The 12,903-nt window shown below is 36.9% G+C and overlaps 1 protein-coding gene across 2 annotated transcripts in view; it reads right to left on the bottom strand.

Moving 5' to 3' along the window:
- Positions 1-639: 639 nt before the first annotated feature.
- The window catches only part of LOC121301824 (KAT8 regulatory NSL complex subunit 1-like), a 39,315-nt gene continuing 27,051 nt past the window's right edge, over positions 640-12,903 (bottom strand). The window contains exons 5-15 of one of the 2 annotated variants that reach the window (XM_041231436.1): positions 12,072-12,184; positions 10,972-11,170; positions 10,688-10,853; positions 10,010-10,192; positions 9,420-9,608; positions 7,490-7,623; positions 6,861-6,982; positions 6,396-6,453; positions 6,121-6,233; positions 3,031-3,283; positions 640-2,301 (exon numbers count right to left, since the gene is read on the bottom strand). In XM_041231436.1, the coding sequence (XP_041087370.1) occupies positions 2,101-2,301; positions 3,031-3,283; positions 6,121-6,233; positions 6,396-6,453; positions 6,861-6,982; positions 7,490-7,623; positions 9,420-9,608; positions 10,010-10,192; positions 10,688-10,853; positions 10,972-11,170; positions 12,072-12,184 (1,731 nt within the window). In that variant the 3' untranslated portion in view covers positions 640-2,100. Of the gene's footprint in view, positions 2,302-3,030; positions 3,284-6,120; positions 6,234-6,395; positions 6,454-6,860; positions 6,983-7,489; positions 7,627-9,419; positions 9,609-10,009; positions 10,193-10,687; positions 10,854-10,971; positions 11,171-12,071; positions 12,185-12,903 lie in introns of both variants that reach the window. The other variant, XM_041231435.1, reaches the window with a different exon arrangement.

The following is a 12,903-nucleotide window of genomic DNA, read 5'->3' as shown; positions in this document are numbered from 1 at the left end:
AAAATTTTCTTTAACCCATAGTTAAGCTACTATTTTCATACAACAGTTATAACTTTTTTTATTTAATTTTTTTTAGAATCATGTTTAATGATCATTAGAGCCGGTTATAAACAAAGGTCACACTGCCATCTTAGCTCAAGAAACATAATTAGGAACGTGTTTTTCAACCTGAAATGGTGTGGTAATGTTGATTCTGTAGAAGACCAGTCAGAACTCGTTGCATTATGTGAAATAAAAATGGAAGCATCTCAATCAAAAAGTACAATCCAACAATTTGTTTTTATTTTCCGATTTTTTTTCTCAGTTTACAGTGGAGTGATTTCTTTAACCCAGATGCAAATGAACCCCCTCCTCAAACTCAGTCAGTGTTAACAAGGAATTGTTTTATTTGCAAAACAATTTTCAATCTTATTGTAACTGCTGCAACAATAAATTGTTACATTGAAACCTGTTTTAAAAACTACAAAAACAGAACACACCGATACAAGATTGAATGTGAATTTATATATATATATATATATATATATATATATATATATATATATATATATATATATATATATATATATATATAGGAGAGAGAGAGAGAGAGAGAGAGAGAGAGAGAGAGAGAGAGAGAGAGAGAGAGAGAGAGAGAGAGAGAGAGAGAGAGAGAGAGAGAGAGAGAGAGAGAGAGAGAGAGAGAGACATAAAATAAATATTTACTGAAATACGCAACAACTTGATTGCATAGAAATTTGCAATTCAAATTTGGAATAGTGCTATTTACTGTTAATTATCTGACAAATCAATTGAAAACCTGAAGGGTTTGTTGGCGTAACATTAAAGAATGGCCGTTTAAGCAAAATAGTATGATAGAGAATCACAATAAATAGTACAGAATAGAATACATAACTGATTTTGAAACTGAAGAAAAACATTTTCCCTTAGAATTGTCAACCTGAGCTCTTTTTTTTTTTTTTTTTTTTTTTAAGGAACATTAATAAATGCTTCCTTTTAAAGAGAACAACTTGTTCATTCAAGTCTACATCAATAAGCCATTTCTACCCATGGTGAACAGAAGACAATTAGCAAGACAGTGGTCTACTAAATTCTTTAAATGATTTGTATCTATATGAACAATGGCAGCTGGATGTTTAAGAAATGCAAATAAAAATAAAAGAAAACATCTAAAAAAAAAAAAAATCATTTCTGGATGCTGTAAATGATTCAACACACTTACAAACCAAAGAACTAAACCTTTTCTTTGGTTTGCAGAACCAGCCACTAACGGTTCAAGTGAAAACCACAAGAAATATAGCACAGCACTAGGAGTTACAATTGGCAAGTGCTCAATACTCCCCAAATATACTATATAGACAAACTGAAACATCAACATCTATAAAATAACTTTGCAAAACATACCCTGGTTCAACAGAAATAAGTATTTTGTTTATTGAGTAAACAAACTGCTGAAGTACAGACAGCTATATTTAAAGTAACATTGCATAATATTGAGCAGTAAGATACAACTATCTTGCTTGAACATTGAATGAAGGTACACAGAAGACATACCTATTTTACACTGAACTGCTAAATTCAGTGAGATTCACAACTAGTCATAGACTGTGGCCCCTAATCCAAGAAGTGCTCAGTAATCTTACATCAGTTCTACACAGAGCAGAGGAGAATGTCCGTTATTTGTTGAAGTTCTCTTAAAAGGAAACATAGCAAAAATGCACTTTGAGGGGAAAAAAAGAAAGTTGTTTTATGTCACTCCACTTTAAACTTACATGGGGACACAGACATCGACTATTGATACAAAACACCCTTTTCCAGAACATTGTCCAAGCCCCTTAGTCTGCTACATAGTGCCCTTTATGTGTACACCTAATATATAATAGAAAAGGATGCCAGACCCCACCCATCCCATGTGTTCATCCTAAATCTTCGACCTAGTTTGCAATGGTTTTTTTTTTTTGTGACGAAAACATGTTTAAAAACAATTCTAAATTCTGTATGTTCACTAAAAACTGTGAAATTTGACTGATGTTTGAATATCAAACAGCAGAATCTTTAATGCCAAAAAAGTCCTTCTGTTTATTCATCGGTGAGATGGTTTCAGTGCGGTTTGATGCCTCTGCTTGCTCTCTCCGATACGGGCGAAGTCGTCTCGTTCTCAGACTCCTTGCTGAAGGATTTGCAGCCGGAGATCCGGCGAATGCCTCGCATGGGCCAGTCCTGTAGCTCACAATGGTCCTCGGGTTCATTCACTGGGTCAGACGACAGTGGAAAAGTGCGCCTCTCCCAGGGTTGGATAGTCTGGTAGAAGGAAAAAGAAAAACAGAAGCTTATACCGCAGGTTCAAGGAATGAGTTCTGACAAACGGATAAAGCATCAAGACAGCAGTGCAAACACACACAGACACATCCTTCTGCCCTCCATACTACTTTAGCTGAAAGCATATGCCAGATGTTTTATATTCCTCCCCTACCTGTAAACGCACACAATGCCCAAGTTGTGTAATGGATATATACTGAGCCACAGTACGCTGCCCTAGTTCAGTCTCCAACATGCCGATTGCACGAAGGCGCTGCTCTCTTGACAGATGTGGCATATTGTTTTTTTTCTATGATTTTCTTTATTGCTTTTATTTAGTTTGCAATTCAACAGCTGAAATGACACCATATTCAGCATCCAATCAACCATCTCACTAATTAGGTGATTAAGTACATGTGCTTCAGTCATAGTCACTCAACCGTGTCATGGTCAAGGATAAATGACAGACTGATTAAAAAGAAACCGAAACAGTCAATGTCCATCATTTACATACATTATTTTCTTTTGAAAATAAATGTGTCATAATAGTGATAAGTTTCTATTGATGCTCGGTATAGCAGCCTGCTAAGACAGGCAGAATGACGTTTCAAAATACTGTTTATATGCAAATGCCCAACAAACTTTAATGTCAACTGAATAACCGAGTTGACCAGCTACTTTAAATCTGAAAAGAGTTTTCGTTCAGAATTGTTTGCTTAAAACTGTCCTTACCACTTCTTCAAAGCTGAAGTCGGGCGTGGAGCAGCGTGTGTCTTCACTGGACTGCAGACGATGAGAGTCCCGAGAACCAGGAGTGTATGGGTTTGAGATTGCGTCCGGGCTGGCAGGACTGTGCGGGGAGGGCATGGGGCCAAAGTCTTGAAGGGAGTAGAAATGTGCAGTGTCGGGCGAGGCAGGTTGTGGTGTAGACGGGTTTGTACCACCCAGCAGTGGAGTTGTCCTTCCGTCCAACGATTTGTAAGACCTAAAAATTAACAAAAGTAAAAATGAAAAAAGTCAAAATGAGTCTCATTAATTCAAATAAATACGTAAATAACCTGGTAGATATTAGTTTGTGATGGTTAGGTATTGCCTTATGCAATTCGATTGGAAGATTTCCAACATCAAGTACTGGAAATAACAGCTTGAGCAAACACTTGGGCACAACTGATTTTCAAAGTTTTTTTTTCATGGACCACCTGAATTATTATTTTTTAAACTTGGCGGACCATACAATGAACAGTATAACTGACTGAAAAGCACTTAATACAAATCACTAATACGAAGAATACCCTTAGACTTGCCTTTCTTTGTTTAAATGCAATGGGTGGAACTGTTTCTGTGAGCACAGTTATTTTAAAATTGGAGTTTTAACCACCCAGCTGCTTATCCCACAATTTCCATGTGGATCTCATGCAAGTCCAAATTTGTCACTCCCATAAGAATAGCGTGCAAGCACTTATATGTGCATCTGCAAAATTTAACATGACTTTTTAACTTGCTTCAATGAAAAAATATATTGAAAATGATAATCATCTGTATACACATAGCGGAGAGTGAACAATGGATGCCTGCGTAGCTACAGAGAATAAAATGAGGAGATTTGTTTATTTGTTGGTTTTACAGGGTGTAAGGAAGACTTGTCAGGATTGGTACTGGTCAAAACAACCCATTTATTTATTGTACCTACACTTCAGATAATAATGCATATAACAGTGCTACACACCTGTGCTTGAAACTGGGGAAGATACTGTACATGATTTGATTGAAAATTTGCGATGCACGATTTCTGATGTAAATTTGCTAAAGACGTTAGCATTGATGAGGATTTGAAGTGCATCTACTTTGATCACACAAAAATAATTTCTAAAAAGTGGTATGCCAGCGTAAGTATTATGATATTATAATGCTCTTGTAAAAAAAATATATTATAAAAAAAAAAAAAAGATGTTAAGTTGTGATCTATACTATAATGCTCCAATTGTAAACATATTTTTGTGATTTAAGTTCTACTGAAATACTGTATTTCCATTTATCCTAATCAATTTAAAAAGCGTGTATTTAAAAAAAAAAAAAAAAAAAAAACTGGTTTTGAAAACTGTCCAGATTGCTTATTTGAGGGCTAAGAATGCAAAAAAGAGTATTAACATGGAAATTGCTAAAATAAATGGGCAGTTGGGTGGTTAAGAATGGTTTGCTTAATTTTCATTAACGCAAATTTACAGAGAAGGAAAAATAATTTACAGCAGAAACTGATTTATGTGAATTAATAAATCAGTGAAGTTACAATACATCCATGAGGTAGCAACACAGTCGGAGCTACGAATCTCCAGCTATAATCTATTTATAAAATTCTTGGATGCTGGGACACTGATTGGCTGTTGCAGTATTTAACTGCAGGGTAAAAAATCCAATGCACGACAGAACTTTTTTGCCGAAGCACAGTTCAATTAATACATTATTAGCAAAAATCTTAAACTTAAAACAATATATACACACATTATTGTGAGAGATCTTTTACAGTTTTTAAAAATGAGTGACATTCCTTTCATCACATTTGACCTTTTCCGAGGCATGACAAGTAGACAAATGGCTAGAATTACAAGAAGGAAAACCTTAATGAAATCGAAGAAAACAGAAATGATTGAGCAGCTGGTGTTTTTATTGATTTGATGAAACAAAGCAATGGTAATTGACTTAAACTGTTTACATTTTCAAGACAAACCTTTCTGTTACAATAATTCTATGCTTCAGTGCATAATTCGACTGGTCAAGAGTACTCAATTATGTTATGTTAGAATCTGTGCTGGTCTCAATCGCTCCGTAAACAGTGCGGATATAAACCGCAATGACAACCTGTTAGTGGCTTCTCTGGGTCAGCAGTAGTAATGTGTGGATAGTGAACTTTGTCTTTGCCTCCTTTTCTGTATCTTTTCATTATCAACAAAGATACACGACTGGCATTTCTAAATGCGCTGTCACTAACAAAGCTAAGATTGCGGGTTATGTCAGCTCTATTTAAGGAGTGATTGAGACCATTGAGGCTTCATTCATTATAATTACAATAAATGGAAACGTTGGAAATCTCCAGTTTAATGTTTACAACAAACAGAACTTGTTTGAGGGACTTTTTTTTTTTCCCAAAAGCAGGATATATAAAATTGTTTGTTTTATTGAAAAATAAAACCACTTTATTGCATCTGTTTTATAAGAGGGATAACACGCCAGGCTTGTGTGTTGTGTTGCATTAGCATATGGCTTTGCTGGCTGAACCCAACTGCAGCTGCATATTAATGCACAACGCATGCCCTGCCTTATTTTACAAGCTGCTGTGTTGAGTGCACGTGAGCGCAATACACAAAAACCTCCTAGTAAAAGAATAATTTTAGACACTCCAAAACTATATATGATGGAGAGTTTACACTTCTTTTTTTTTTTTAAACTTGGGTTTGCAATGGGTTCTATAAACTATGCTGCTGCTTCCTTTCCGTAATTATTTATCCTTCCCACAGACCACTTGAAGGGAGCTGCGAGACCACAGATTTAGAGCCACTGCTCATTTAAATCTGCTGTTGCCAGGCCCACTATATGCTGTCCTAGTGTTTTTCCCCCCCAGAGGTAATAGATCCTTGCTTGACAGCTAAACAGTCATACTTCACCAATGCTGCTAACAAGCTTTAAAAATAATTAAAACAGGCCTTAGGTAGTATATGAGCTCGGTTTTCCTTTTTGCTCACTCTAATATGATGCTAGTTACTTGATGACCCCCAGAGACCAGGGTCTGTTTACAGGAGTTTTCGAAGGCCCTGGGGATGAACATACCTGCTCCCCCGTCGCTGTGCAGCAGCAGTAGCAGTCCAAGTCCACCGGGAGCGCTCCAGCTCTTCGCATTTTAAATGCTGGACAGCAAATTCAGTATCCGACAGGTCTTCAATCTGAAAATGAGAAAGTTATAAAAGACAGACCCATCAGTATAAACTTCTGTTCTGAAAGAGAAACATTACACAAAAGTACAAAACAGGTCCACTGAACGGTTCTTAACGTCTCACACATTTCAATAATGGGAATTCTAAATGTATTTTTATATATCTATTTACCTCCACACTGTCATCCTCTTCTGCTATCGGTTGTGCACAAATATCCACTTTCCGCCAACTACCAATAAATAAATAAATAAATACATAAATCACCAATATAGAAACAATACAAAACTATTAAGCAATAAATACAATTTAAGGGTGGACAGTTTTAAGAGTTTCTGTTTACTCGGATTAAATATTTATTAAGTACAGTAAACCACAAATCACATTATTGGAAACACATGCATCTGTATAGTGTATCCTTAATTTAACACAATTGCAACTAGAAACTGTTTCTGTAATGTCAAGCACTAAAATAGAAACAAACGCAACTCATCCATACCGATAGCCATAATAAATAAGGAAGACAGCAGATATTTGATTTGGGATTTTAAAACACCTTTCCCATCATGGTCAATGTTCACATTTTTCCCTCACATGCATCAACTGCAGGAAATCCAGATTTTTTTCATTTTTTTTTACCTTGGTGTGATGATTTCCTTGTACTGAAGTTTCTCAACTCGAGTTGTGGCAGCAACAGACATTGGAATAACAATATTGTTAATATCAAATGAACTTTCTCCTCTTCGCCTCCGCACTGGCTGCTGTGAAATGAAAACAGAAAAACTGACAGTCAAGAGAAACAGCCAATGGCAATTTAGGTCTTGAAACAGATGACAACACAATCTATCAATTAAATGCCAATTTCAAATATTTCACTTCGTATTTAAGTTGAAAAGTATTTGTTTAATAAAATACTCAAATCAATTTTGCGGAAATTTGGAACAAGTCGTAAAATAATAATTTATAAAGCAACCACATTTTCTTTAATGCCTTAAGTCTGGGGATGCTGCATCATGTTAGGTACTTTAAACAAACCACATTCTTTGTGTGGAATACAGAACGATATGTCTGCATCACCATGTTATTATGTATTTTTAAAATGTATTTATTTTTGTTTTTACAAAATCTATATATAGTTAGTATGTTAGGGTACAGGGTAGTGTAACAGACTTTACAACTTCAGAATTTCATTAAAATTACTGCTTAAGTGTGAAGACCAACCCAGTCTTTGTGTTACGCAATGTCAAAAGAAAAGTAAATGCTCTCACCGGGTTGCTATTGGTAGCTATAGGTGTGGAGCTCTCCGAGGATGTGGACAGCTGTCTCAGAGGACTGTGGGTTGGCGTGTGCAACCCCACCAGTGAAGACCATGGATTTCCCGTGTCCATTAAGTGTCTTGGGGCTGCTGGGTGGAAAAGGACAAAACAACAAAAAAAAAAATTCAAATTCAAAGAAGCATTTGCAACATGGGGAGACTGCCAAGCATGTACCCGCAGCTGAAGCTGGCAACCCCGCTAAAGGTGCAAGAGATGCCAATGCCAAGTTGGCAAATGCAATAATAATAAAATTTCGGGCAGCTGTGCCCTGTGCAGAAAGGCGGTGTGGAGAAGCACATTATTTGTATTGGTTGTGAACAGCCTTAGACTCAATGTAAAGGAATACCATTTTGTCGAAAAAATGCTTTTTTTTGTAACTTCTTGTGCTGTGCGCGTCTGTAAAATGTTTAACGTTAAGAGCAAGTTCTCATGCAGAGTTTCACATAATAATCTACAAGTAAAGTATAACCTGTGATATGACGTTTTATCTTTTCTGAAATAAAACGACTGATGAGTGGGGACTTATTGTAGAAGCGAGGATCAGAGATTTGCACAGAGTACTACATTAAATTAGAGAGTTATCTGAATTATTAGTACAGTACTTGGTGCTGTGCGAATCTATCCACCATGTCAACTATGATTACAGATGTTCATATAAATAATACATCTGCACTTTAAGACAGTATGTATAGGAAGCCAATCGTTTTGTGCGTTTCTCAAATTATATATACACCTTAAAACACCATCTTCCATTAAAAATGTGTACATTTTCTATATTAACAGTTTGAGATCCCACGTAGACTTGATTACAACGTCAAAAACATTATTCTCTACATAGTGTTTGTACTCACTTTCCCCACTCAATTTATTGAAAAGCTTCAGTCACCGAGCAATTTACCATGAAAATATAACTTTGTTAAAGTGAGCTTACATAAACACTAACAGTTATTTGCTTGCCCCACAGTATGAAATGTCCACGAACGACATTTTTTTAAAGGAAATACACATTTTAACTATGCATAGACAAATTATACTGACAAAGTAATTTTTTAAAATATTTACTTGTTAAAAAATAAAAAAAATACAGCAAGCAATTTCCTGAAGATAAAATGTACTTATAATACAAATGAAACGTAAATATACATTACGATGTCACCTATTAAAAAAAAAAAAAAAAAAATAAAAAAAACTGGTCTGCAATATACTTCATTAAAATATTTAAACAAAAATTACTGTCTGCAATGCAAAACTTGTTTTTGTTTCTCAAAAAAAATACAAATGGCCTCCTGTAATTTTCGATGAATCTCCAGAGAACTTTGCCTTTAAGTTCTAAGATTCGCACATGCGTAGAAAGGCTCAAAAAGGCAAACGCTAACTTATTTCCCGTGACACCAGTACTCAGTACCGTGACCTTGCACTCGGTACCAATACAGTGCGCTAGGTACAGACACTTGGTACCGACAGTGCACTCGGACCCAGTATACCAGGAGCAGGGGCGACAGTGTCGCAGTTACCGTTAGTGGTGTGTTAATAGGGGTGCCCTGTAACAACAGCCACTGGCTAACCTTCCAGTTAGTACAGACACTAGAATGGAAGCAGCCTGCTTGTAAAAAAAAAAAAATAAAAAAAGCCTTTGCTTGTGAAATCAGTGACTATTTCTAACCCACGAGATGCCCAATTACCAGCCTAGGTCTTCTATTTAATTGTCACTTAAACTGAAACCAAAAGATGTGGAACAACTATAATAGCTGTGGACAGAAGCAGGTAGTAACATGGGCTTCTATTAAGACATTTGTGAAACAGAGAAGCAGTGCAACTAGTCCCAGTGCAGTGAAAGCCCTAGCGATTGGGGTTTTGCATTGTAAAAGAGCTAGGTCCTCACCATCTGTCCTCTCGATGGAGTGATTCCTTTGCCTTTTCTTGCTGTGGCTTTTATCGTAGGAGGCAGGTGTCTGTGTCTGATTTCGCTCCAATTTGCACACTGGTGTCCTCTCCAGCTGTGAAGCAGTCAGTACATTGTCGAGGTGCTGCCTGTGGATCTTTTCAGGGCGTATTTTGTGGTGTGAAAGCCCTATAGCAGAGAAATAAACAAGGTACACGTGATGTATTCTGGTCCAAATACAAAAAAAAAAAAAAAAAAGGCAAATGTTTTACCATTTCAGAAGATACAGGTTATCAATTAAAATAAACAAGATATATGTAAAAATGGACTTACATTTGTATACAGACAAACAGCCAGGCCACTTAAATTTTTTTTTCTACCAGACTGTCCAAGCCAAGTTTCATGACAACTGAATACTTAGATATGTAAATAACATACAATAATGGCTAATAACGTGTATTCACAATCATTCTGAAGTTCAAACAATAACAGTTACAGTCAAAGAGTTTTTTCCTAACTGCTTTTATTCAACAAAAAATAAAAGGTAGTACCTAACAACATTTTTTACAGAAAAACAAAATACTACTTACGGACTGCAGACAGAAGAGAGTTTGAAAGTCTGTGTTTGTCTTTGGAAGGGGGGTCTGGCAGTCTGCTGGTCATGGACATTTTGTGTTTAAGGGAGATCTTTTTCAGGGGTTTGATTTTCTCCAGCGGTTTATTTTGCCAGTGTGATTTCAAAGTCCTCTGGAAGTGCAGGTTCATGGAAACATCTAAGCATGTCAAAATAAGTGAGATTTTGCACGTTATTCATGATCGGTTATGACAATGTAAAAATACTTCCTGGAGAAATCACTGAATTCTTAATTACTTTAATTTTTCTTGTCAACCACTAGATGGAGCCCTTTGACACAATACAAACTTCACTTCCTGATCTGAGAAGGAAGTAGCCAGTGTTCTATTTTGATATTTTTATTTTATTCAGTGTAATTTATATAAATATTTAAGCTTATGTACTACATATGAGACAATTAAGCCCTGTATCACATTACATTCATATGTACAGTTCAGATGCAATCTCATGCAAAAAACATAAGTTTATGTATGCCAAATTATTTATGATATTTAAGAGCAAAAATAGTGCCTTCATAATTTTGATTCTCACTGGTATGTTTACGCTAAGGAAGGCAATTCTGTACCATTATGGAGAAAACAGTAAAGCACACCAAAGCTCCTCGGCACACTGCTGAATCTGGAAGTATCCTTACCATCAGGGAATGAGAGGATGGGGTGAATGCAGGGGTCGAACAGGGAAAGCCTTTCTAAAAGTGGGGCCTCGTACTGAAACTCTGTGGAGGGGAGCGACCGGTTACCACACATGACACACGAAGGGTTGATGTCACAGCTACATCGACTCACTGAGCTTTTATGAACCTAGAAAGTAAAAAGCAAACAACGGTAAATAAAAATTAAAGCAGCTTATGGAACTCAAAGTCAAAGTGTTCCTGGAATAAAAGCAAGGCCTCTCAGCAGTAAATCCCCTCTCGCTCACCTTTCTGTTGAGAGTCATGACGCTGCTGGGGCGGACCAGTCTTCGTTTCCTGCAGCTCAGTATGGGGCGGGTGCGGGCTGCAGCATCAGTGCTGTCTGGAGGCGTGGGGGCAAGCAGGTTTAAGTGCTGCTTCTTGTTCAGTAACTCCTCTGTGTCAGAGCTGTCAGGAGAACCAGGATCAGGCAGGCCAGGATGAAGACTGAGGAGAGGGTTTATAAATGTTAAATTATTGAATTATACACATATTTTACCCAAGTGTACAACATATTATGAATTATGTTTTTAACATAATAAGTTTTTAAAGACAGTAACCGTTTCTCTTTCCACACAAAATCATAATTACCAGATAGCGGGGGGGGAATCGTAACATTAACGCTTTGCGGTCCTATGTCGGACCAGGTCCAACATTACAATTTTTCCTTTCTGTTCCGACATCGGATCCTGCCCAACATCATTAAAAAGACGTCAAGCACAGGTCTTACGCCTGTCAGGTGCTGAATAAATGGACCGCAAAGTGTTAAAGTTATTGCAACACATTTATTATTTCTGCCATACCAGTTTCACGGCATCAAGCATTGCCATTTGAATGACCTTATTTTTTGTATCTGTTCTTAAAACTCTTGCAGTCCAGCATTGTTTGATGAACACTGTTTTGACTCAGCCACAGTATTCCCATCGACACTTACGGTGTGAATGAAAAGCAAGAGTTGCCCCTTTCTTGGTGTATACAGGCTGTGGGGATGACATCAAACCATCTCACTAATTTGATAGTTAGCAGTTGAGGTGTTAGTTATCACAGTTTGGGGTGGCAATAGCAAATCTAGTCCAGCTGCAGTCCCATGTGGTCATTGTAAAGACAGGTGAACACATTCCAGATAAGGAGAGGATTAAAGTAAAGTAGTCGTGGGTAACCACTTATTGCATGTGGAACAATCATGTACACAAAAACCAAATCTCAAAACATAGGAATTTACACAATAAATAATGATTTTGACAGAGCAGTTTATTGTAGCTTTGGAAATTACACACACACACACATATAAGTTCCTATAAAAATGAACAGTACCCTTAACACATTACAGTAGAACAAATGAAAGTACCTATTGACAACTCCATTGACTGGCCTGCCTGCGACACACCCTTTCAAGAGGACAGCGTCTGTTGGGTTGGGAGGGGAGGGCGCATTTTCTATAGTTTCTGAACATTGGTAGTCCTAGTAGGGAAAGAGGAAACAAAAGAAAAGGAATAGTTATAAAACAGATCACTTATGTAAAAATGTCCAAAACATGGCTTAGGTGTTAAAACGAGAAATGTAAATTCCCAGGGCATACTAGATGACAAAAGGTAAACATAGCATGACACCAAACAAAGACTATTATTGTTATGATTCTTGCCTCTTCCCATTAATTTAAAGATTCTGTGAATATGTTTCTCAGCTTCTATGGGCTGGGAGGACTGCCAGTGTTTGATTGCAAACTGCAGTCTAGAACATTTCGCAAGAGCTTTAAGGGTGTGTCAATCCTAGGGCTGTATGATCTCTTTTCAAATGAGAAATTCAAACATGACATAAAACTGGACCAAAATGTTATCCCAAGCTTTGTGATCGTGCAGATGTTATTTGTCAAGACCGTGTACCACTATTCAGATCAGTAAGATACTGCTAAATGTTGCTATAGGTTTACTGTAACAGTAACTTTATATTATACCGTACATTATAGCATGCAATTCTATAAAGATCTCCCAAGAACTGGTAACTAAATCTAGTTACTTTGTACGGTGTCCATTTTAGGACATCCTCAGACATCACCCTTACTAAAGTCAAGTATCAAGCATCCCCCACTCAAGTCTCACGCATCAATAACTTCCTCTATCGTCCGGTATCACTCGTTTTTGCTATCGGGTACTTAATGGGTCCCCCCCCTATATTTTCAT

The sequence above is a fragment of the Polyodon spathula genome, chromosome 28 (assembly GCF_017654505.1).
Source record: "Polyodon spathula isolate WHYD16114869_AA chromosome 28, ASM1765450v1, whole genome shotgun sequence".
Classification (NCBI taxonomy): Eukaryota; Metazoa; Chordata; class Actinopteri; order Acipenseriformes; family Polyodontidae; genus Polyodon; species Polyodon spathula.
This window is presented reverse-complemented; position numbering and strand designations above follow the sequence as displayed.